We start from the raw sequence: 23,665 nt of genomic DNA, 5'->3' as shown, positions 1-23,665 counted from the left end.
ATATACACCATGGTATACTATTCAGCCATAATAAGGAACAAGATCATATATTTTGCAAGGGCATGGATGGACCTGGAAGCCATTATCTTCAGCAAACTAATGCAGGAACAGAAAACTAAACACTATGTGTTCCTACTTACAAGTAAGAGCTGAATGATGAGAACACATGGATACATGAAAGGGAACAACACACACTGGGGACTGCCTGGGCTGGGAGTGGAGGGAGAGCGAGGATCAGGAAGAGTAGCCAATGGATGCTAGGCTTAATATGTAGGTGATGGGTTGATAGGTGCAGCAAACCACCATGGCACAGGTTTACCTATGTAACAAACCTGCACATCCTGCATATGTACCTCTGTACTTAAAAGTTGAAGAAAAAAATTTAAAACAAAAATGAAAATAAGTGTAAGTAAAATTCCTACTTCCACCTACAAACATAACTTTAAAAAATATTCCACTGCCAAAACAGAATGGTTTAAAATGATAGTTGAATATTTTAATTTATGGTCTTTCTCATTTCAATCAAAATGTTTACATCTATCATTATTCAATAATATACAGAAAAGTGAATAAGTTAAATATATTATACAGTCCCAGAATCAGGATATTCAATTTCAAAAATTACAATCTGAAATAGAATACAACCTGAAGTAAGAATGATCTGGCAAAAATAACACCAAATGACTGAATAAGCAGTTTAGAATAATTGAGTTAAAGGCATAAGTTGCATTTTAATAACTTTAGAAATCAAGATAGGGCATTTTATTTTCTGGTATATTGTTAAATCTATATGCCTGCATTAAGTTCCTGTTAAGTACAGCCTTATAATCTAGATTTTCACCTAAGTTAATGTTGACATATTGGGCTTTTCTCTTCATTACCTCCCAATGATCAATATTGATCTTATGTCCTTGGCTTTTCCCTTACAGCTATTTGTCCTAAATGGGACAACTGCTCATTTTGCTACAGTAAGTAAGATCCCTCTGCTCTTTGACTATGTCTCCCATCTCACTTGGCTTAAACTCTCAGTTTCTCACTGTTTCGTGTTTTCTCCTGATACGTTCCTTTCTGCAAATCTGATTAAAGCATAAGGTACTCCTCTGGGTAAATTACAAGATGCTTAAAAAGAAAAACTCCTGGGGAAAGAATATGATTTGGTTAGCATAAATTGGATGAGTTTACCTTATACTGAATATTATTTATGTGTTTATTTTCAAGTATTTTGACCAATACTATCAATTGGCATGTACCTTCTACCTAGTATTAAGTGCAAAATAACTATAAAGAATCTTATAGTTATAAGAAACTTCTTATTTTCCTTTATGTACACATGAAGACACAGGATTATTGATCGAATCTATATAGCTAAGCTCATTTGAAATTTGTCACATTTTTATCCACTCACATTGCTCAGCAAAGTGCAAATTAGATTTAAGCTATTTATAGTCAACCATTTCAAGGAAGGACAAGCAGGAACCTGCCTACCCATTATATTTCACTTATATTACAACTTGTGTGACTTCTGATCAAGTGATCCCCCGATCTCAAAGGCAATGAGCAATGTCTGGAAGTGATATTGTCCAAGAAGGCAGGTCCCAAGTGTGCTAAAACCTATGGCATATATTCAGCCCCCACACAAAATTATCTTTAAAAGATCTATGGCAATTTGCCTGTTCACCTTTTATAAGGCAATGCCACATTTGGCCAGTAGATAGCACCCAAGATATTCCAATAAATATAGTGAAAAAAAATCTCAGCGTGATTACTACTTTGCCAGGGAAACACCAGACAAGTTCATTTTAGATCAGCTGAGGAGGAAAATAGAAGTCCCCAATGATTAGAAATTGGGATTTTTTTTTTTAAACCAAATCCTAGTAGCCTGTTAATGTAAACCTGTACTTTATCAGAGTAGGAAAATTAGCTGACTTGTTTCCTAACACAACTTCTGTTTGAATGTGGGAAGGTACCACACAGTTGACACAGATTTAAATAACACATGAAAGCAGCACTTGAACAGTAATGCTGAGGTCTGGAGAGACCATGAAGAACACCGTGCCATTGCATTTCACAAAAACAATGAAGAAGACTCAAAAGGCAGGACTCATTCATCCTGCTAAAGGGCACAGTGAAAAAGTCACATGCATTTCAGAATGCAATGTTTAAATTACTAAGAACCTGGCTATAAACAAACAAACTAAAATAAATCATAATTACCTAAAGCTGGTGGATAGTGCCCTGGTGTTTTTAAACCTGCTGGTTTAACATAGCTGCTGCTTATGTTTTGACAAGTGGTGACATCCTTGTTGCACAGGGAGCAACTTCATGTTCCTTTGGCGGTAAGAATAGTAAAGAGAGCTGCATATGTGATACTTGAACCATCATCCACATGTTACAACCTCAGTTCATCTGCTACAGCAAGTATGGCTCTACATTTAATAAGGTGATGAGTGTTAAGGAACCAGGCAAATACAGAAATGTGGGATAAGAAGTTAGAAGATGAGAGTCATTCAGTTAGAGACCTAGCAAAGAAAAGCTATAGGCACCTGAACCAGGAAAGACCATGTCAAGTGGTGATGGGGGTTCAGGCTCTTATACAAATTAGTTTCTAGGAGTTAGGTTTTTGTTCTCTGCTCTCCAGGGTCTAACATCAAGCCTTCTCCAGCTGCCACACCCAGCCCACTTTAAGGGAATTACACACAAACTCAGAATGGCTGGCCCAGTATCCTGCTCAAGAATTTTAAAATTTGGTTTAAATTGCCTAAAACTACTTTCAGCCACTGAACTTCCTATTCACATAGACTATTAAATTTCCTTTGTTGTAGTTGTTTAACTTGTTTGAGCTGTGTTTGGGCACTTGCAACCAATAGTGCTTTATTCATTCATGATGAGAAATTGTGGGGGTTAGAGGGGCAATGGCATTTACTCCAATCTCTTTTCATCCCAGGTCTCTGTCTTCCCCTTCTTAGGAACTCTAAGTATTCTCAAATTGGGAAATTTGCATTTGGTTAACTAAGATGATATTTTGTAAATGTGTGTTCCCCTCATTGTCCTTTCATAATCATCTTGGTACAGGAAATAGGCAACTCAGAGCTCTGGGCTACCCCACAGAGTAAGCTTACCATAGTCCAAAGAGGCACTAATTCTGGGGCCTAGTCTTGATCTGCCACAATCTGGCTGTGTGACTTTGGGGATATCACTTTCTCTCTCTGGGCCTCAGTTTCTTCATCTACAAACTGAGGAGGTTGAACAAGATGTTCCAATTCTAACCTTCCATGGTCCTGTTCCCCTGCCTTCGCTCCATATATGAAGCAACATTTGAGGCAGGTTAAATAATTCCTTTGTAATGAAAGCTGTCATATTTGATGTACAAGTAGACAAGGTGATTATTCAGTTAAATAATCATGCGTCTGTGGACAATGCATGGGAACACACACGGAACAATAATGACAGGTTTATCTCTATCTACCCATGGAAAGATAATGACAGGTTTATCAGTCATTTACCAAATCTACCCATGGAAAGATAATGACAGGTTTATCAGTCATTTACCAAATCATTCTGATTTGGTAGAGATGCAATATTGGCACCCAGGAAGATGCTCTTTGCTGCCTTGTCAGTCTTGAGTGATGTTCTCTTGACCCAGGTGCCCTTTCATCACAGGGCCTGCTGGGATCCTGCCTGCCTCCCTTCCCCTCTAGCCTCTCCTCTTGACTACTGATAGTTGCATCAACTACCAACACACTCCTGTTACCTCCTTCCAGCATCCAAGTGAAGAGATAATGAAGAGGTAGTGTTGCAGCCACCAAAGGTTGGGAGAAAACACTTTAACTACAGATCAGTTAATTGTGTTTAAACCTGAAACAAATGATAAATTTATGCAATAAAACTTTATAAATCCTCCAATTATGCTAAATATTTACAAAGAAAATGTCCAGTTGTTGCCTGAGAAGGTCCTACAGAATCAAGAAAGTAAATAGGTCCTAATGATAGTCGGTTAAAGCCTTAGTGTATTCCAACAATTAGGGCTATAATTCTGTAGAGGATGGAAGAAAGGCAGGAAGGAAGGGAAGGATAGAGAGAGGGTGGAGAAAAGAAACACAAGTTCCTGGTAGAGTAGTAGTGCCCAATCATGGCTGTATGTTGAAATATCCTGGGTGAAAAATATCAATGTTCAAGCCCACCCTCAGTGATGTTTGAAGTTCCATGTGATTCTATTATGCAATCAGTGTTGAGATTCAATACAATACAGCATCATATTTTATTAAATAAGTGACTCAATTCCTAAAGAAAGAGTGACCACTCAATGGGATTTTATAATAGTTGTTAAGAATTGTTACCAAAAACCCCACCAGCTTCCTATTGCAGAGGTCTAAGAAGCTGGAAGCCTTCCTGAGAATTTCCCCTATCCTTGGGGTAAATGCTACCATGTTCTGGAATCCTGAGTCTGAGGGCTGCACAGTAGCCTCACGCCATATCATTCCCTTTCCCTCATACCCTTTTAAAATTACTGCCAGATCAATGTTTCAGGCTCCTTATAGTCAAACCTGTTTTCCTGATTATAAGGTAGACCCTGAGGCTTTTAGCATTCATAGATCATTGTCACATCTATTGTTAGCTAGAGGTTCATTTGTTGACTACATCAAAACTTTTGTAACTGCTGGCCAATTGGAAAATACCTGAGGCAGAGTAATGAACTGGAACAGGCAGTGCACTGATAATCTCAGGCCTTTGAATCAATTCGCAGATCTGCCCATGCATCTCTAGGTGACTTGATGCAAGTCACAGAACTTTTCAGGCCTGTTTTCTTAACTGTAAAGTGAGAAAGTTGAACACTATCTAATATTCACTTGAAACTCTGAAATGCATACTATTTCCTTCTCCACTTTCTGGTAATGATACTAATGAACAGTACAGCATGAGAAAGTTAAGTACAGAGGGAAAGCACCGGAAAAAATTAATGGTCTGGACGAGCCATAAGTTGACAAATTTGATCTCAAAGCATTGAACATAACCCTAGATATGTTCTTTGCTTTTAAAAGACTACAATTGGACTCCGTAGCAGTAAAATTTGGTAGGTCCCACTTTCTACTACGGGTTTGTATGAGGAAAAAAAAAATCTCTTTCCCCTCACACTGTGGAGACTACCTAGCAAAATGAGAAAGCACTGATCTGATTCTCTAGTTGTTAAATAGACTGGAAAAGAGAAAAAGCAGTTAAAACAACAACAACAAAAAAACACTCCTCTACTATGCTAGAAAAGTTTGAAAATATTCAAACCCCAAGTTCAGTTCCTGTTCACAGTTCACTGTTCACTGTTGCCCTTGTACCCACATCTCCCTATTCCTCTATTCCTTTCTTTCCAACTACCACAAACATCTCCTCATTCCACCTCTATATCTTCATGCCTCTTCATGCATGACTTGTTTACTCCAAAAAAGGTTTACGACTCCATAATTTCCGGCAGATTACATCTAAACTGTTTAGCTTGGCATTCCCAGTTCTCTATAGTGCAGCCCATAACCTAACTTTCTTCTCACTTTTCCTCAACATATTTTCTTCAGCCAGTCTGGGATGCTTATCGTTCATCCCTCAATTATGCCCTATAAAAACCCTCCACTCTGCCTTTGCTCATTCTGTTTCTCCCATACAGAATGATCTCCTCCATTTTCTCCCATGTAGACTAATCCTGGCCATTCTTGGAAGCTGAGCAAACTCACGTTTCGCCTCTTCCAAGAAGCATTCATGCTGGCCTACAATGATCTTTCCTTTCTCCAGCTGTACTAAACAGCACTTATATTTTGCTGTATTGTCTACTGTGTTTTGTTTATTGCATATTTCTCAGACTGCATGCTGCTGGAGGACAATGTCTTAAATACTTCTATTTTTCTGCCTCTCTTCATTCTTTTCTTCTCCATCTCTCCCTTTCTTCTTTCCATTCTTTCTTTCTCTTTACTGTAGTCTGTACAGCAAAATTCAGGAGGAATCCAGAAAGATCAGCAGTTATTTTATAAATAAACACAGTAATGCCAGACTTAGGTTAGTGGGGCTGTTAGGCTTCTCTTTTACCTGGCCTGATCACTGGGGCATGAAAGTTCGCTAGTGTTTTTTACCTTTTAACTTGGAATTCAACATCCCTCAGCATGTTTCTTTGTAAGAATACTTAGTGTTACTAGGGCACATGTCTGAGTTTAGGTTCCATTTTTAAACTTTATGTAGTTTCTCAACAGAAATGATGTAAGAAATATGAACAAATTGAAGGAAAAAAGTGAACTATTCCAGTAATTAAACAACTTTGTTATTTATTTCAATAATGTGTTAAATCATGCCCTCCTCATTTACAAAGCCTGTGGCAGCAGAATTGCAAACTACCGAAGTACCAAATGGAGACAGGACCTCACCTTCTGGCTCTACAGATGAGTCAGCTGAGCTCAGGCAGAGACACCAAGTCTAAATGAGGTAGTGCCTCTTGCAAAGCGGTTAGCCTGTCTCCCCTTCCAGCTGTACCTCTTCAGAAAGGGGTTCCTCTGTTTCTGCAAAACCCTTCCTATTATGTCCGTTTTGTTTCGAAAAGGTTGTCTGTAAGTAAGATGCAGCCCTATCCAGGGACCCAAAGTTGGGCAACATCAACCAATAGAGACCCTTCGTTTTTGAAATCCTCTTATTTGTGTTTTAGGACAGAATAATTTACTAGAACTGATAGAACAGGGCTCTAAGCGTTGGTAAAGAGGGAATTTTTGCAGGGATGAGGAGTGGAATGGGTGAGATATAGATTTGGATATGCAAATAGTGGTTTTGTTTTTGAGTCTGTTGCAAGGCAAAAGGAGAGTCTGAGATCAAGCAGAAATGGGATAGAGCTGGTGCATCCTTTGCCATGGAACCCCCAGTCAGGCTTAGAAAGGGTTTAGGGAGGATGCATGCCCCTTGCTTGCCACTCTCCCTCCCTACAGGGAATGGAGTTGTACTGGAAAGACACCCTACCTGCAGGCTCAAGGACAACACACTCTCAAATTCACACTGGGATCCCAGAACACTCTGGAATAACCTCCCTCCCTATCTGCACAATCTTGGCACACTCAGTGAAAGGAATAGTAGGACTTCGCCCTAGTCAAAGCAATCCTCTTGCCTTTGAAACCTAGGAACAAGGCTGCTCTGCTTCAACCGCTAAGATTTAACAACCCTCCTTCATTTGTATTTTGGGGTGGGGGTGGTAAGCAGAGGAGAGGGAAACTTTTTTTGTGTGTGTGTCCAAAAATTACAACCCAATCTGTGCTTTTTGTTGTGTTTTATTTTCTAAAGCCTAGAAATCAATTGCAGTTCCACCCCTTGCTTCAACATGGTTTTCTTCTCTAAGAGCTTTGCGTTTCTAGAGGTAAGAAGCAGTCGCCTTGCGTATTCTGTCGGAGCAACTGCCTGAAGTCTCATCCTTGGAGAAGTGAATGTATCTCTCTGGACCTTAGGTTTCCCACCTGTTCAATAAAGGAGTGACGAATGACGCCTAAACTCTGATCTACTGTAAAAACTGCAAGTCTGTGAGCCCCATTGCCTTTGATTTTTCCACTCGAGTGTCCAGCACAAAGATTGTAAAAGGTTAAGGATCTCTCCAATGGAGAGTTGTTAACACGGAGGTCGAGACTCACAGGCATCAGGTTCGCAGCTTCGCCCGGCCTCAAAGATACCCCTCTCCGATATTTCTGAAGTCGGAGGCTGCGGTGGGGTATCCTGTCTTTATTCTGCTTCTCCAAAGCCCTGGCAGAAGGTCTGGGAACAACTCCGTCTGTCTTCAGGACACTTAGCTGTCTATACCATCCCCAAACCGGAGTAAACCGGACATCACCTAGCTCCGTTTCTCACAGTTCTGCTCCTGGTCCCTCGAGGTCCCCATTACTCCCCAACCCCAGAAATCCTTCCAGCCGCACCAGGCGCACTTTGTACCCCTTACCCGCAGCTCTGCGAGCTTGGCGCTGCGGCAGAGTAGGGCACTCTCCCAGGGCGTCCTGGGCTCCAGCCTCACCTCCCCGCCCCAGCCTTTCCGTTCGCAGCCCCCACGCCCCGCCCCAGGACTCTGCAATCGCCTTCCCCTCCTAAACTCTCTGGGCGCTCTCCAGGCGGGCGCACTCCTTCTTGCAGCCACCCAGGGAGAACCTTTCCTTCCCCCATCCCCAATCTCCCCAGCCAAAGCGAGAGCCAGTCAGTGGGCAGGGCGCTTGGCACAGTGGAGCCTCTCGGACCGGCCTTCTGCTGGGCGGGGGTGGGAGGAGGCATCCGGCCTCTCGGGGCTCTGGGGCACCTGCTGGCCAGGCGTGCTCAGCTCGGCCAGGCATCCGCCCGGCGGGATCGGATCTGGAGAGCAGCCTCGCGCTGAACCCATCACCCAAGCGCCAGAGCCGCCGCCTCCCTCCCGCAGGCGCCCCCCGCGCTCACCCCGAGCCCGGCCAAGCGGGAGAGTCCAAGGCGCGACTGAAGCCCCCAGCCGCGTACCGGAGCTCCAGCGGCCCCGCACGCTCTTTGCCGGCCCCCTACGAGGAGGGGCGCGCGGGGGGCCGGGAGAGGCACCTCCGGTCCGCCCACCCTCCCCCTTCCCTGCCCGCCCACCCGGCCAGAGCTGCGCGGCACGGCGCAGCGCTCGGATTCCGGGAGGGAAGCGCCGCGCTGTGTCCCTGGCGTCCTCAGTCCTGCCCCGCGAAGTGGAGATGCGCGAGAGGCAGGCGAGGGCGCGCAGCTCCTGAGAAGCCGCGCCAGCCTGCACCATGCGCCTGCGGCCGCTGCCCCTCGTGGTGGTCCCCGGCTTGCTGCAGCTGGTGAGTGCCCGGCCCGCGCGCCGCCCCACGCGCCGGGGACACGTTTCGGCGGGAAAACCGCGCAGGCGGCTGACTTGGAGCCCAGCCTGGGCCTGCTTGGGAAATAGGGTTGGGGGCGCGCGGAGGGCAAGGAGTTTCGGGTTGCCTTAGAGGTCGAAAGGGAAGAATTGAAGAACGGAATAGAAGGGATCTAGAGGCGACTGAGGGGCTTATCACGGGTTGGGACTTGAGTGCTGGGGTAAAGTAGGAAGAAGGTGGCCGGGAAGTAGGTCCGGGAGAAGGAAGCGGTTTATTGATAAGCGGTCAAGGAGAGGATGGAAGGTAAATTGATAGGATGAGAAGGGGCAGAAAGACCTTCCTCCAGTTCACAGTTTGAGAGGCTTGGTGGCGTTTATTTTTCACGTGGTGTTTTGCCCAGATGCACACAGACACTTCTTCCAAAGCACAGCATAGTGCGTGCATCCTCGTTCTCAGAGCCAGGTAGTGGCGCCTTGCTGGGAGAAAACTTAGGCAAAAATACGGATTTGGGGGACAGCTTGGATTTCTCTTCGTTTTCTGTCTGGCGCTAGGGACTGGGATGGGGTTTTCTGCCAGCTGGGGACACAAGATGTAACTTTCATGTCCAGCTCCGCGCAGGAGCCCCCTCTCGGGCATCTCGAAGCTGTCTTTTCAGGGAGACCTCTCCCGCCTGGTCTGGGTGGGTCGGGGGCGCTGAGGAATAAGAAACGTATTAAAATGTGGTTTGGGGTTCGCGTTGTCACTCTCTTCGCTCTTCCCGCAAGGCGCCACGCTCTCCTCCTCCTGATATACGCCTATATTCTGTATGCATGGCTAATTATAGTTAAGGGAAAACCAAAGTAAGACCTTCAAGAAGAAACTTTTAAAGTAAAATTACAGAAGGGGAGTGCTTTGGCTGGGTCAGCCTCTGTGATGGATTTCTTCTGGTCACTTAGCTCTTGCCTTATTACGGTGCTATTAAGAGGGCTTTCTCCTGATGCCATAGTTTCTTTGGTCCTCATACTTGACTTTGCCCAAGCACTTAGAAGATGACAATCTCTTGTCTCTCGCTCGCTCTCTCTCTCGTTCTCTTTGTCTCTTTCTTTTCCTATTGGGGAAAATCAAGTAACTTTGAAAGTTTATGATATGTATGATATTGTTAAGGCAGAGGCACTTTGCAAGTTCTGAGGGTGGAAGGAACTCTAAAAGTTGGAGAGACCACTGAGATGCCCGTGGTCCATGCTTGTTACGGTGGAGATTAGCTTCACCTGCACAGCGTTAACTCAGAAATTCTTCAATGGCATCAAGAAGAAAATGCGATGATATGCCCAAATATCCTTGAATGAGCCATCACATACTGGCTGTCTACAATACTCCATGTTAAAATACATTTTAAATCTTAGGCATTATGAATCCAAAATATATGCCACATTAATCTTTAATATCCCTTGCTTTAAAATTTTTTAGTCTGGATTCTAATAAAAGGTGATCTAACAAAGCAGCTTTTGTATGGTGTGTGTAAGGAAAAGCCTGGGGAAATCAGGTATTTATGTGGGGTCTTCAGAATATCTTCACGAATCTTAGTTCATTAATTTTGCATTTAATAAACATGAACTGTCTATCTGCTTCGTAAGCAGTGTGATAGGCTCTTAAAGATGAGAAAATATATTTGGGCACGTGTCGGGGAAAAGTTCTCCTCCCAGCTCCTATATTGGAAATGTTAGATTTCTTTTTCCACACCACCATAGTCAATAAGGAATAGGAAATACATCTTGAAGAGATTATATGCCCTCCTTAAGAGCTAGATTCTAATATTGCAGCATGGATTGATTGATTCGCTTTTAAAAAAAGCTTATGTCAAATTCTAATCCATTTTGGGATTGTGCTTGGGTTGTAATGTTTTTCTCCTGGAGCACTTTATCATGGTAAGTGAGGTGGGGAGCTGCAGCCCTGTTGATAAGCACACATTCCTTACGCTGCCATCCCTTCGGACAATAAAAGGCTGTTTACATTCTCCACATTCTTAGAGCTGTTGCCAGCCTTATAACACAAGGGGGTTAGAATGTGAAAGGAAAACAGAGTGGCTGAGCAGATCTAAATTGAAATATTCCCCAGTCCCACAATATGCCCCACTCCAGTAGGTCTCAAAAAGGACAGATCATGATTTGCTCATTTGGATGGCTCATAGTTTTGTTCTACCTTTTTCAGCTGATATTGAACTTCTTTGTTAAATCCTAACAGCAAGGGGATAAAATGTTTTCTAGATATGAAACTAGTCTTTTACTTTTCTAGGAAGCATATGTAGTAAAAAAATCTGCCCTTTGCTGACATAGGCTTTTTTTGTTTTGTTTTTTTAATCTTTTGGTGGGGGAGGAGTGAAGTTACCTTATTGTCGAGATTGGATTTTACTTTTCTATCTGCACTGCCAGCCTGAAGAACATACTTTTAAAAAATATTAAATATTTTAAAAGAATAATAGATTCATTTGTGCATATTGAACATTTAGTGATATGAAAATTACCTGTTTGTTTCTGAAAGCAGTCATAGGGAGTTGAGCCCAAATAAGTCACTAATTATGGTTATATAAAACATATATAATATACACATATATATAATACAGTCACAATAACGAGAATTTTTTTACCTGTTTATGTGATATTTAAAACTTCTAAGAAAACAGTAAGCAGAATTGATAAATACTGCAGGTAGCCTAGGAAGAATGTATGTCTCTTACCTGTCCTTGCCCAATTTTCCTGGCCTGTGTATAGTGCTTTTAACAGACAGATTGCTATAGCTAATTAATGGGATTACTATTTGCAAGATTTAAATATCCATCTTGAACGTATTCCTTTTTTAAAAATTCTTATTCAGCAACATACTCTTATAAAGAATATTAAGAGCATGTTATATCTTTTCTGCCATCTAATGAAGAAAAAATTAGCATTTGAAATGAATATTATAACAAAATGAGTGTTGTTTCATCATGATACAAGGTAAAGACTTCACCAGATGTCAACTGTTTACAGATTTGCATGATGATTTGTAACTGGTAATAAGCGTGATTTTTTGCCTTTAAGTAAAAAGAAGATTATAAAAAGAATAAATTTTAATTTAAATGAATGATTAGCTAATGTTTAAGATAAAATTTAGGGCTGATTTAAAAAATCAGTTTCTTACACATTTCAACTTGTTTTACTGTGATACAATGCTGAGTTTACAAAATAAAATATTAGTTAAAAGCAATGTAAGTTGGCAAATTTTTAGAATCCTATAAAATCAGATCCTTGTGATGAAGGATGGTAAAATTTTAGGTTCATCCTTTTAGTGTCACATAATTTATTAAGGGTACTTATGTTAAAACTAATAATTTTAATATTTGTTTACTCTGATGATTCTATTTATTTCTTCTTCTGTACTTACAAGAATTGATAACTCTTTACTATCTTCCATTCAAAAATGACAATTTTCCTTATACAGCCTTGATCAATAAACATCAAAATAGTATTTTCCAGTGCCGGATGAATAGTCCTCTGTTGGTTATGTGACAATGAGGAGAGAAAAAAAAAACCACCACTATATCATTGTGATGACTTAGAGTTGGCTGTGCATTAAAATTAACTGCTCATTATAAGCATCATTATTTTAGACATTTTAAAAAATGAAAATTAAGATTAGACAATTAAATCCTTGGTTCCAGTCACCCACCTCCCAGTACAAGTTGTATTCCCTTGGTTTATTCTGATATTATGTTATCTGGTCCAGTTTTAAATGCCTTCCATACAGAAAACTGACTGCTTGGGAAAATATTTTATCGTTTAGTTTCCAAATGGAAAAGAAGAGCTTTCTTAATCTTTGTTCCGTATTTTTTTGTAATTTTTTTCTTTTTTATGGTTTTTGATTAATAATTGGAATGCTAAACAAGGCAGAAAGCTTTTTTGAAAAATCTTTTAGAGGTTTACATTGTCAGCTTAAAATGTGTAGTTCTTGCCAATCAAATGTATTAAGAAATGTTGGTTTATATAAGACATTGCCCACCTTTTATCTATTAAAGAGCTAATCAATACACCTTGAATGATTTAGTCGTTTAGTGGTAGCAATCAAAGATGAATATAAATGTGTCACAGGTTTGTGATTTTGTAAAAGCTCTAGACTGTCTCTTACTGTTTACATATTCTGGGGACTCTTTTACCTGAAGCTTTACTGGGAAAGATTTGAAAAAAGAATTATAGCTGCACACTCAAGTGCTTACAGTTAAGGCTGTGTCAGCGTTTCTGTAAAGAATCTCATTTCTATCTTAGCCATAAGCATTATTGCTGGTTAGAAGCTGGCATTTAATATCTTGATTTGGAAGTAAATTATTTCAAAACGGCTTTAAAAAATTGCTCCAAATGATTTTGAGTGCTCCCCATATGAGGTTGCTCTCTAGGTATCCTTGTAGTATGCAGGATAGTGATTTAACAGACTAATTTCTGTATTATTGACTTTGTAACTAAATTAGCAGGCACGATCCTATGGTTTTGACTTCCACACTGGTTATAATTTAAGTTGGGATATGTTTAAATGATTTTAGATAACCTTTTCCCAGTTAACATATATATTGTAGTGCCGTAAGATTTTCTAACACTATTTCATCATAAGTATTTTTAATTATGCCAAAATCAGGTGCCCTTTTATAAGTCTTTATTTACTAATGCATTTTTTATTAGCTGTGATTTGATTAGTGGTATTGATGACAACTCTATTCTTTATTTCAAAATCCTGCTAAATAAAAAAGGAATCTAAAGCAATTTACAGTATAAGTTGTAGTATAAATTTTCATATTAAAGAAAGAATTTTAAGACGTGATTGACTGAAAACTTCTATTTTATGTTATTTTTAACTTATGAAAATCTAGATTAAAACTCTCAAACAAGTGTTTGGTTCATTATGCTGTAAGATTGGTATATAATAAGGAAATTATCTTTCCTTATAGAATTACCATTAAAAATGAAATTTCCATTATTTAAACCCAAATGCTGTAGGAAAGATTTTTCTTTTTCCTAGTCAGATCATTCACAAAGATCAAATAGTTGTATCCAAAATTGCCATTCTTGTGCTCACTTCAGCAGCACGTATACTAAATTGCCATTCTAGCTAATTTTTCTTTTCTTAAATGGTAAGAGAAATGAGACATTTTATAAACTTAAACTATAATGATAATAACGCTGACTTAGATTTCCATAGACTTACATAATTTTAAGTTTCTTTCACACAATTATCACATTCTATTCTCCCAGTAAGACTAGAAGATAGAGAAGGATATTTTAAATGTTTCCATTCATGTTTTAGAAAGAACAATGAATTTCATGTCAAAAGACTTGGAGTCTATTTCCGGTAAGTCGAATATTCAACAAATATTTGTTCACTATCTGTTTTGATCCAGACTTTACACTGAGACTAGAGCAAGCAGTGAAAACATAGCAGTCAACAAAATAGAGTTGGTCCAAGTGTGTGAGTGTGTGTGTATGTGTGCACATGCGCACCTGTGAGTGTTTATGTGTCTTGGGCAGTTTGTTTAACAGCCTGAGAACTTTCATCTATAAAATGAAGTCGTTAATGACAAAGTAGATAAAGATTTGTTTTTAACATCTCTCCTTTTTTAACATATTGTAACAGGGGCTCTGAATTTTTCTTCTTATGATTTACATCTTTAGTTACTGTACATATATGTTACATATAAATGTAATTGTTTTAAATATAAATTTCACATGTATTTTATGCTGTTAACCACATCACAAGTGATGTATATACTTAGAAGTAGATTTAAAACACTACAAAATGGATTACTAGATCTGTGCTTATGGAAAAGGAAAATTTAGTAAAACTAGGCAGAGAATTGATGAGCACTTATTTAACATATAATCAGCAAAATCAATAAAACGGTAAATTAAAATGGTGCATTCAGGGATTTTCTTCCCCCATACCATTTAAAATTGTAAACTAACATCTAGTCATTGCATCAATTTAAATAAACGGAAAATTGACTCTCAGTTAAATTCTAATTATTAAGATAAACAACATTACAGATTAATACTGTTCTTCAACCAGAAAACTAGCAAGTGACTTTTGTATGCCTGAATAGAATACAGTCTATTTAAATCAGAAATACTTTTAACTAACTGCAATGGTTTCAGGAGTTCACATGTAAATGTTACAAAATTTTAAAAATAAAACAAACAAAAAACTGGCATGTGAGACCTACCAAAGATGGAGAAAATTGCCAATGGTCCTAACCTTAGGAGAAAATCCAAGTGAAACAGAAAGACTAACTAGTCCTGGGATTCAATCCAACTGTAAACACGTAAATGTCTCTACAAATGAAACTTGACTTTGAGATATTGCTGCTTTTTTGCCACATAAAGTGATTCTAAGGTCATTAAAAACAAAATTTACGTAAATTGTGTAAGTCTTTTCATGCAAGAATATGCAAGATTATGATTTTCAAGCTTTATAATATATAATGATAATTTTTAAATCTCATCAATTTAAGTTATATAGCAGGCATATTTATTCACCCAAAACAGTAATTTAAGAAATAATGTATATTATTCAAAGGGAAAGAACACATATGTAGTATGGCTGTTAAAAACACAGGTGATTTCTATTCCCAAATTCCATTCCTCATTTGTGTGTGTAGACAACTACTGAAAGTGGTTGATTAGTATGAAAATCTGTATGATCTTTTCAATAGATAATGCATACAATAAATGACTAGGGACCATAAAGCATCATTTAACATTTTGTAGTAATGATAACACGAATATGTATTAATGAAGTTTTGCACTTGGATAGTTCAAACAGGAGACGATTGGGATTGGCCTGAGGAATGTGGCTATGAAAATGGAAAAAAAAGATGAAGTTTTCAAAAGTGCTGTTTTCCGTAGTCTCGAATTTACCTGTTGCTCCTGTGTTGTTGACTCTCCAGCTTGTATCTCAGTTCCTACCCTGTTGCTCAGGCTCCAAGTCGGTGTCTCCATAATTTACTGTTCTGTTTTACTTGGATGTTTTACTATTAACTCACACTCAACATGTGCAAGGCCACACACATCTGTGCTGAACAAGTGCCTTCCAACATTCATGGATTTGGATCTTGAAGTCACCACCGTCCCATTTTTAATGTTTGGAGCCTTTGTGCTAAGACAAGTGACAGGATGTAAAGCACTACATGGTTTATAAAATTCTTTCATGGTTAATCTGTGCATCAGCTCTGAAAAGTAAGTAGAACGATAGTTATTGCATCCATTTTACAGGTGAAGCAACAAAAGCACACCACAGGTTTCAGAGACAGACTGTAGACTGCAGAGATTGTAAACTTCAATCATCCACTTTGATGATGAGTCCTGTCTTTCTAGGTACTCATCACTGACACCTAGAATGATGGACTTGAGGGACATTTCTAGGAAACATCCCACTCTGCTCAGTGACCACTGAGCTAGAAACCTCAACTCATTCATCTTAGCTTTGCCCTAAAGTCGAAGTTGAATAGAACAAATGAATTCTTGGGGCGTTTCTTTAATCTGGAGTTCTATTTAGAATTTAACCTCATGGGCCGGGCGCGGTGGCTCACCCCTGTAATCCCAGCATTTTGAGAGGTTGAGGTGGGCAGATCACCTGAGGTCGGAAGTTCGAGACCAGCCTGACCAACATGGAGAAACCCTGTCTCTACTAAAAAATACAAAATTAGCCGGGCGTGGTGGCGTATGCCTGTAATCCCAGCTACTTGGGAGGCTGAGGCGGGAGAATTGCTTGAACCCAAGAGGCAGAGGTTTCATTGAGCCGAGATCGTGCCATTGCACTCCAGCTTGGGCAACAAGAGTGAAACTCTGTCTCTAAATAAATAAATAAATAAATAAATAGAATTTAACCTCATGGAGCCTAGTTGCCAAGGGTCTCAGCTTTAATGCCGTTTTCATGTTAAGTTAGTAGCCAAGTAATGTGGCTCCAGTTAGGATCAGCAGAGGTTTTGAGAGTTCCTCTAACTTCTCAGGATCTCACCTATACCACTCCAGATGGAAAAGATAAAAAGGAGAGAGAAAGTGTGGGTTCACAGGCTGCTAAACTCTGGTTTTCTAGTGGACAGGTAGGAATATGAGGACAAGCAGGTGGGTGTGGGAACCTGTCTAGTAGGTGCCCAGACTTGTGTAGAATTTGAGAGTATTAATATATAATTTTACTTTACTAGTAGCACATGGCTTTTGCTCTCTTTTTCTTTCTTTTAATGAAAATATGTATTTTATTATAAAAGTAATATTGTAGTGGATGTTATTGGTTCTCCACCCAGATTTCTTTTGGGGAGGCACTTTGCCAGAATGCACTCAGAGCCACAGGTGCCATTCACTTCCCCTGGAAAGCTCTTGACTAATGACTGACAGATGTCAGAGTATGAAAGCCCAGCTCCCTCGCCCCGACTCTGGACAGCTCCCAGGTATAACTGAGGTGAAACAGATAATCTGGGTCATCCCTGCAGGAGCAGGCTGAAGCTACCCTCTGCAAGACTTTGCCTGAGATCACGCATTTCCATGTCTTTTTCCCATTCTCTCACCAGCTGCCGTGCTCCCTTAGCAGGCTTCCCTGGAAGTGCTCCTGTTTTAAATCAATAGCCCTCAAATAGTTGCTTCAGCCTGTTCTTCTGGGGGAACTCCACCTAAGATTTCTGTTTAATTTTTTTTTTTTTTAGTAATACTCAGAATTTCTTTAAGTAGCCACCCTCACCCCTGCCTGCTTTCTGCCACCTCATACCTTATACTCAGGACATTATTAATAGTTTAATATATGTCTTTCCAGGTATTATGGATATGTATGCTTTTATAATAATTATATCATGCGCAGTACCATGTTCTGTAATAAGCGTTTTTAATGCAATAGTATACTTTGGCTACTTTGATAGAGCAACTTATACTTTTAAAGATTCACAGTATTTCATGGCATTGATATGCCATAATATATTAATCAGTTTCTAATTAATATTTAAATAGTTTTGAATACTTTAATATGGTTGTAAGTATACCTGTAACACAAATTCCTAGAATTGAAAATGTTGGTTCAATATTGAGAATGTATATATTGAATTTTGATGATTATAAACATTTTCTGAAATGGTTGTACCAATATAAGGTATTACATTGTATGTGCATGCCTGTATCACGCTACCTGAATGTTGGTATTTTAAAAAAAAATTTGGCAATCTATTAAAGAAAAGTACTTCATTGTTTTTAACATGTATTGTATACTGTATTACTTATTAGGAATATAAAGCATGTTTTCATATTTAATAACAATTTGTATTTCTTACTTTGTGAATTGCCTTTTTAAATAATTTCCTATGTTTCAGTTTTTTACAGCCTTTAAATTTTATAGTTTCTTTTTAATATTGCTCACACACAATTGTTCTCTATTATTCCTGAATATTTTGTACATTACGAGGTTGTTATGGATATCTTTTTTATGGCTGACATTTTAAAATTGGTTTTTGCTGGAATGTAAGGAAAACTATTTATTTTTGTATGTTTATGTTTGTATCTGTTCTATTTCTGAACTCGATTATTAGTTGTAATATTTTTTATTTGATTCCCCTGGATTTTATGTCTAGACAATCATATCATCTGCAAATAATCTTATATTTGACTCTTTTTATTGAACATTATGTCTCATATTAAAATTTATTCTCCTAGCGAACTGTATAGAACCTTCAAAATATTATTGAATTATTCTGAAATTAAGCATGTTCTCATGTTTCCAACTTTAACATAAACTTTACTAAGTATGAAGTTTATTATTTGTTAATTTTTATTTTTATTTTATGTATGTGTTTTTAGCATTTTTTTAGAAACAGTGGCTATATTCATAAGTGAAATATAACTAAAGTGAAACATGCCAGATTTTTGTATAAAGATTATGGTGGGATTAGAATTAAAAAGACTTCTATATTTTCCCCCTCACTTCTGGGAAGAGTTAAAATATTTGAGAATTGCTTTTTCTTTGGCAGTTTGTTGGGAATCATTCTAATCCATTTGGGCCTTTTTGTTTTGGGAAAAGAAGTCTTTTATAAACTTTTTATTTCCTTTATGACTACTTGCCACTCAGGTTTTCCTCAACCAACCCTTCTTGAATCCCTTTTATTAACTTTAAAATTATGCATGTTTGTGTATCCTTAAATTTGTTTCACATAAAATTATATATACTATTACCTTAATTTTTAAAAACTTACTGCACACTGTGAATTTGAGCCCTGTTTTGCCCTCAAGTTTGTATTATATTAATTGTTTTGTAAGAATGGTAGCTAGGGGAGTGCCTTCATTTTCTTTCTATGTTTAACAGCATAAATAGAAGACTTCAGGGGCAAATTTCATAGATAAGTTACTAAGAGGTCCAAACTGAATGGAGCCTCAGGGTAAGGGGTGAGCATCCAAAACCCCACCAGCTTTGTGCTTAGGGGAGCCTCCTGGTAGCTGCCTTGGTGCCTGCTTCGCGCCCCACTCCTGCTGCACTAAGCTGGGTGGTGGGAATTGGGTGCACATGGGGAAAAAACTTCAGTGTTCTGCCCAGGTGTGGTTCTCCTTTGCCTTTGTTTGGTTACAGGCTGCTCAGCATGCTTAGCTTTTCCATTATTTTGATTTACTCTTCTTTGTGTCTTCTGGGAATTCTGATTTTATGGACTCTTTTGGCATCCTTTTCTCTTTCTAGCAGCCTTATGCATTTATTCTTGTTTTTGCATTTCTAGTTCATTTCACTGGGATTTTTGGAGGGAGGCAAGTGCATGCATTCTTTCAGCTTCCTTCATTGCAACTGGAAATCTTGTAGTCATTTTTGGCTCATCTTTCCTCATCCCCTATAATAACCATTCAGTCACACAATCCTATGAAATTTCCTTCCAAATCCCATTGTAAACTCTCTTCCTCTCCATCCCCAGCCGTGTCATCACTATCACAGCCTCCTCACTGGTGTATCTTATTCCAACATGAGCCTTTTTAATTCATCCCACATATCACAGAATCATCTTTCTTAAATTCTCCTTTGATTTACTATACCACTACACTATTAAGAGTGAGATTGCGATTCTCTTTTTCTGAACACAGTGAGTCTAAATTCTTCTTCCTGGCTTTCCCAGCCTTAAATCTCTCCTCCAATATTTATCACATACTCTTTACTGCGGCGGGGCCTGTATGTTCAATGCTCCATGAATATTTCAGAGTGGAGGGAAAAGCGTAGGTTTTGATGTCAGACTGGCTTGGATTCTGGTGCTTCCTCTGGCATCTTGGACAAGGTAATAAATCTACTAAATCTCAGTTTCTTTCCTTATAAAATAATGGTAGTTATAGCTATCTCAGAGGGTTTTGCTGATTACTTACAAAAAATGTAAAATACCTGGCCCATAACATTAGCTTAACAAATGTCAGTTTCCTTTCCATCTCTATTAACTTAGGGTGTTTGTGCACAAGCAACAGAAACTGACTCTGACTAACTTAAGCAGAGAAGAAATTATTAAAAATGGGGCAGCTCACAGAAAGGGTATGAACCAGGCATGTCTAGAACAGAATCCAGGGTTTGTCAGGAAATTGTCAATTAGCCAAGATAATGAATAAATGGCAACCATTTTTTTCCCTGTCTCTACAATCCTTGCTTCACTTCATTTAAGATGCTATATTCTGGGTAAGAAAGCCTGGTTGGCTTGGGTCATACGTCTTAGCTTGAGAAGGGCAGGGCACTTTGATGAACAGTTCTGCATATCCTAGGGAACCCACACTAGATGTTCCCCTTAGAAAACTTGTGATTAGCACTCTCACTAAAGAAGGAACTCTATTAGAGAAAGAGACCCAAACAACTACAGAGAAGACCCATTCCAGCTGTTCATATTAATCCACATGATCCCCACTCTAAATAGTCATAGATAACCAGAGATCACCAGACACTTAAGAGAAATCATCAGGAAAAAAAGGACAAAGGGAAAACAGAACAACTTACCTTGGAGGCAAGCAATAATACAAGGAACTAATTACAACTTTTAAAATGCCCAGTTAGTATTCTCAGAGAGTCAAAAAGATATTGTATCCTGAAAATAAAAACAGGTTGCTATGAAAAAAGATCAACTGGGGAACAATAAATAATTATTAGAAACGAAATTTATAACTGACAAAATAAAAAGTGAAGGAGAAGGCTGAAAATAATAGAGATAATAAAGAACATACTGGTGAACTACAAGGTATAGCCATGGAAGAGAGCAAAAAGACCAAAATGGAAAATATGAGAGAAGTGTGAAGAGACACAGAGGATAAATCCAGAAAATCCAATGAAGAGCTCCAGAAAGAGAGGACAGAGGCAATGAGAGGAAGGACATGGTCAAAGACACAGTGTTGAATAGCCTGACTTAAAAATAACAAACTGGTGAAATTTCCACACTCAAATGAAAAATCTGAAAATTCTAAAAGCTTTCAGAAAAACAAGAGAGATTACTTAGGAAAAAAAATTATATCTTATTAACAACAAAATGATATCTTTACAGTTTGTAGGGTAGGAGATATTGAATCAATAGTCAAATTATCAATCAAGTATGAAGGACAGAAGAGGAAAAAATTAGAGAAAGTAAAAATGATTAGGTGCAGCAAACCACCATGGCACATGTATACCTATGTAACACACCTGCATGTTCTGCACATGGATCTCAGAACTCAAAATAAAAAAAGTAGTATTTGGGGCATGCAAGGGTCTCAGGGGAGCTACTGCTCTCTCCATTTGGGGAAATCCTCAAAGAGGTGCTGCAAAGCAAGAGAGAGATAGAGCGAAGGGATGACGAAGCACACAGTCGCACTCCAGTCTGAGTGTGACTCAGTCTCTGGTCCTGGGAAAGCATGGGGTTCCATTTCCTTCTGTGGTCAGGCCACACTGTGACTCTACGGGGGGTTCCACTGAAGTTATATCAGCTTTATAAGAGCTACTTATTAGTTTGCTGTTTTTGAAATGGATTTATATTCAAAGCATGAAAGATTTAGATATTGCTTAAGAACAGAGTATAATATAATAAATATTGATGAACCAAAATCATAAAAATTTGGAGGTGAAGGGGATACAAGAGGTAAAAGAGGGCAAGCATGCCAGGTTCCTTATCTTACATAGTAAGAAGTTAATAGAAGCCATCTAATATTAATAAATTAAGAAATAGACGCAAAGTCTTAAAAGTTGTCAAATACTGGAAGAATTAAAAATGACACAATCAACAAAAATCCAGTATGCATCTTTGTTTACTTTGTGCTTTCATTTCTTCTACAATTTAAATAAATTAGAAAATGAGTTTAAAATTAGCACGTGGAAAAAGCATTTTGACCTTAATGTATATTTTGTGTTTGTATTTGACCTCAAAATATGCTTCTTTTTCCATAGTGCTTTTGATAAATGTTTATTACTCCATAAATTTCAAAATGAAGTTGGTCTTTTCAGCAGGGAGAGCTGTCCAGCAGTGGTAAAGTCATGCTCCTGTGGCCATGAGTTGACTTCTGGAAGTGGGAAAGCAGAGGCCATCTGCTGGATCATGCTGTAGGGCAGGGTGTATCAACCTCAGAACTGTTGTCATTTTGAGCCAAATAGTTTCTCGTTGTTGGGAGCCATCCTGTGCATTGTAGGATGCTTAATAACACATCTGGCTCCTACCCAAATGCGAGTAGCACCTTCTCCCACTTGTACAACCAAAAAAAGTCTCCAGACATTGACAAATGTCCCCTGGGGAGCAAAAACAGCCCAGTTGAGACCTGGAGTGGGTGAGAAACCTGCCATAGGTGATTTCTGGCTATGCGAGAAGCTGAACCAAGTGACCGCTTCAGCCTCTCTCAACTAAATGCTTTGTCTTTGAACTGTTAGGAAGGGGGTCAGCATTTTGCGTAGACCTAGTTTCTTTCTTAACATTTTAGTTTTTCTAATTCAGACAAATTTCCTTTGGTTCAGTTCAATTCAACCAATATCTCTGAGTGCCAACTCTGTCAGGCACTGTGCCCAGTGCACACATCTCTGTTGGACAAATTTTCCTTTTTGATGGTATAAATGATGAATGTTCCCCCTGATATTCCTTGCCTGGACAAGATTTCCTTTCCTACTAGACACTGTCACACATTTCGTTTTGTGTCAGGTTCAGATATTATCAGTTGTTAGGGCTGGCTCTGAAAGTTTTAGTAAAGCCTTCTAATTTCCATATTTTAAAATGAAGTAATGAGAGAAAAATTACTTTGTAGAAGACATCAAATAAAATTGAAATTGGCAATCACAAATATTGGTTGGTTAATAAAAACGTGAACTACATCACACTTGACATGCAAATTTGTTACAATTAAAATATAGTAGGATTACACTCTTCAAAGAGTTTATCACAAACCCAGGTTATATTTTTGATATGAAAACGAGTGCAGTGATTGTGAGTGTAAAATTTGATTCAATGTTTTTGAGATAAAAAGCAGCTTTTACATTCCATTCTTAGGAGCTAGGTTGCATTTCCTTTTTATTGAAAAATTGGAGATTTTTCAAGTTTACTGAAATGTAAACTGTGAGTTACTCTATTTTTATAAATGGCATGAATCATTTTCTTCTATATTGGAATGCATTTTTAGTTAAGTTTTTCCTTTAAGGCAATTCTTAGTTTTTAAAAAATGTATCTATGAAGATATCCTATGAAAGCTGCATGTTAACCTCCAGAGATAAACATGGTAATAGAAACATAAACAGAATCCCTGGTGGTGTTAAAATTTGAAATATATTTTCACAAAATTTTAACTATGCATAAATATTGACCTTACTTATTGTGATCAAGTCTGAGAACCACAGTGGAACACAGCTGGGCTGCTGCTTGATCC

General features: G+C 38.6%; 1 protein-coding gene across 1 annotated transcript in view; it reads left to right on the top strand.

The window, feature by feature from the left end:
* The first annotated feature begins 8,251 nt into the window (after positions 1 to 8,251).
* The window catches only part of NXPH2 (neurexophilin 2), a 115,447-nt gene continuing 100,033 nt past the window's right edge, over positions 8,252 to 23,665 (top strand). The window contains exon 1 of the mRNA XM_024243596.3: positions 8,252 to 8,798. Within this exon, the coding sequence (XP_024099364.1) occupies positions 8,748 to 8,798 (51 nt within the window). The 5' untranslated portion in view covers positions 8,252 to 8,747. The remainder of the gene's footprint in view (positions 8,799 to 23,665) is intronic.

This window comes from Pongo abelii, chromosome 11 (genome assembly GCF_028885655.2).
Source record: "Pongo abelii isolate AG06213 chromosome 11, NHGRI_mPonAbe1-v2.0_pri, whole genome shotgun sequence".
Classification (NCBI taxonomy): Eukaryota; Metazoa; Chordata; class Mammalia; order Primates; family Hominidae; genus Pongo; species Pongo abelii.
This window is presented reverse-complemented; position numbering and strand designations above follow the sequence as displayed.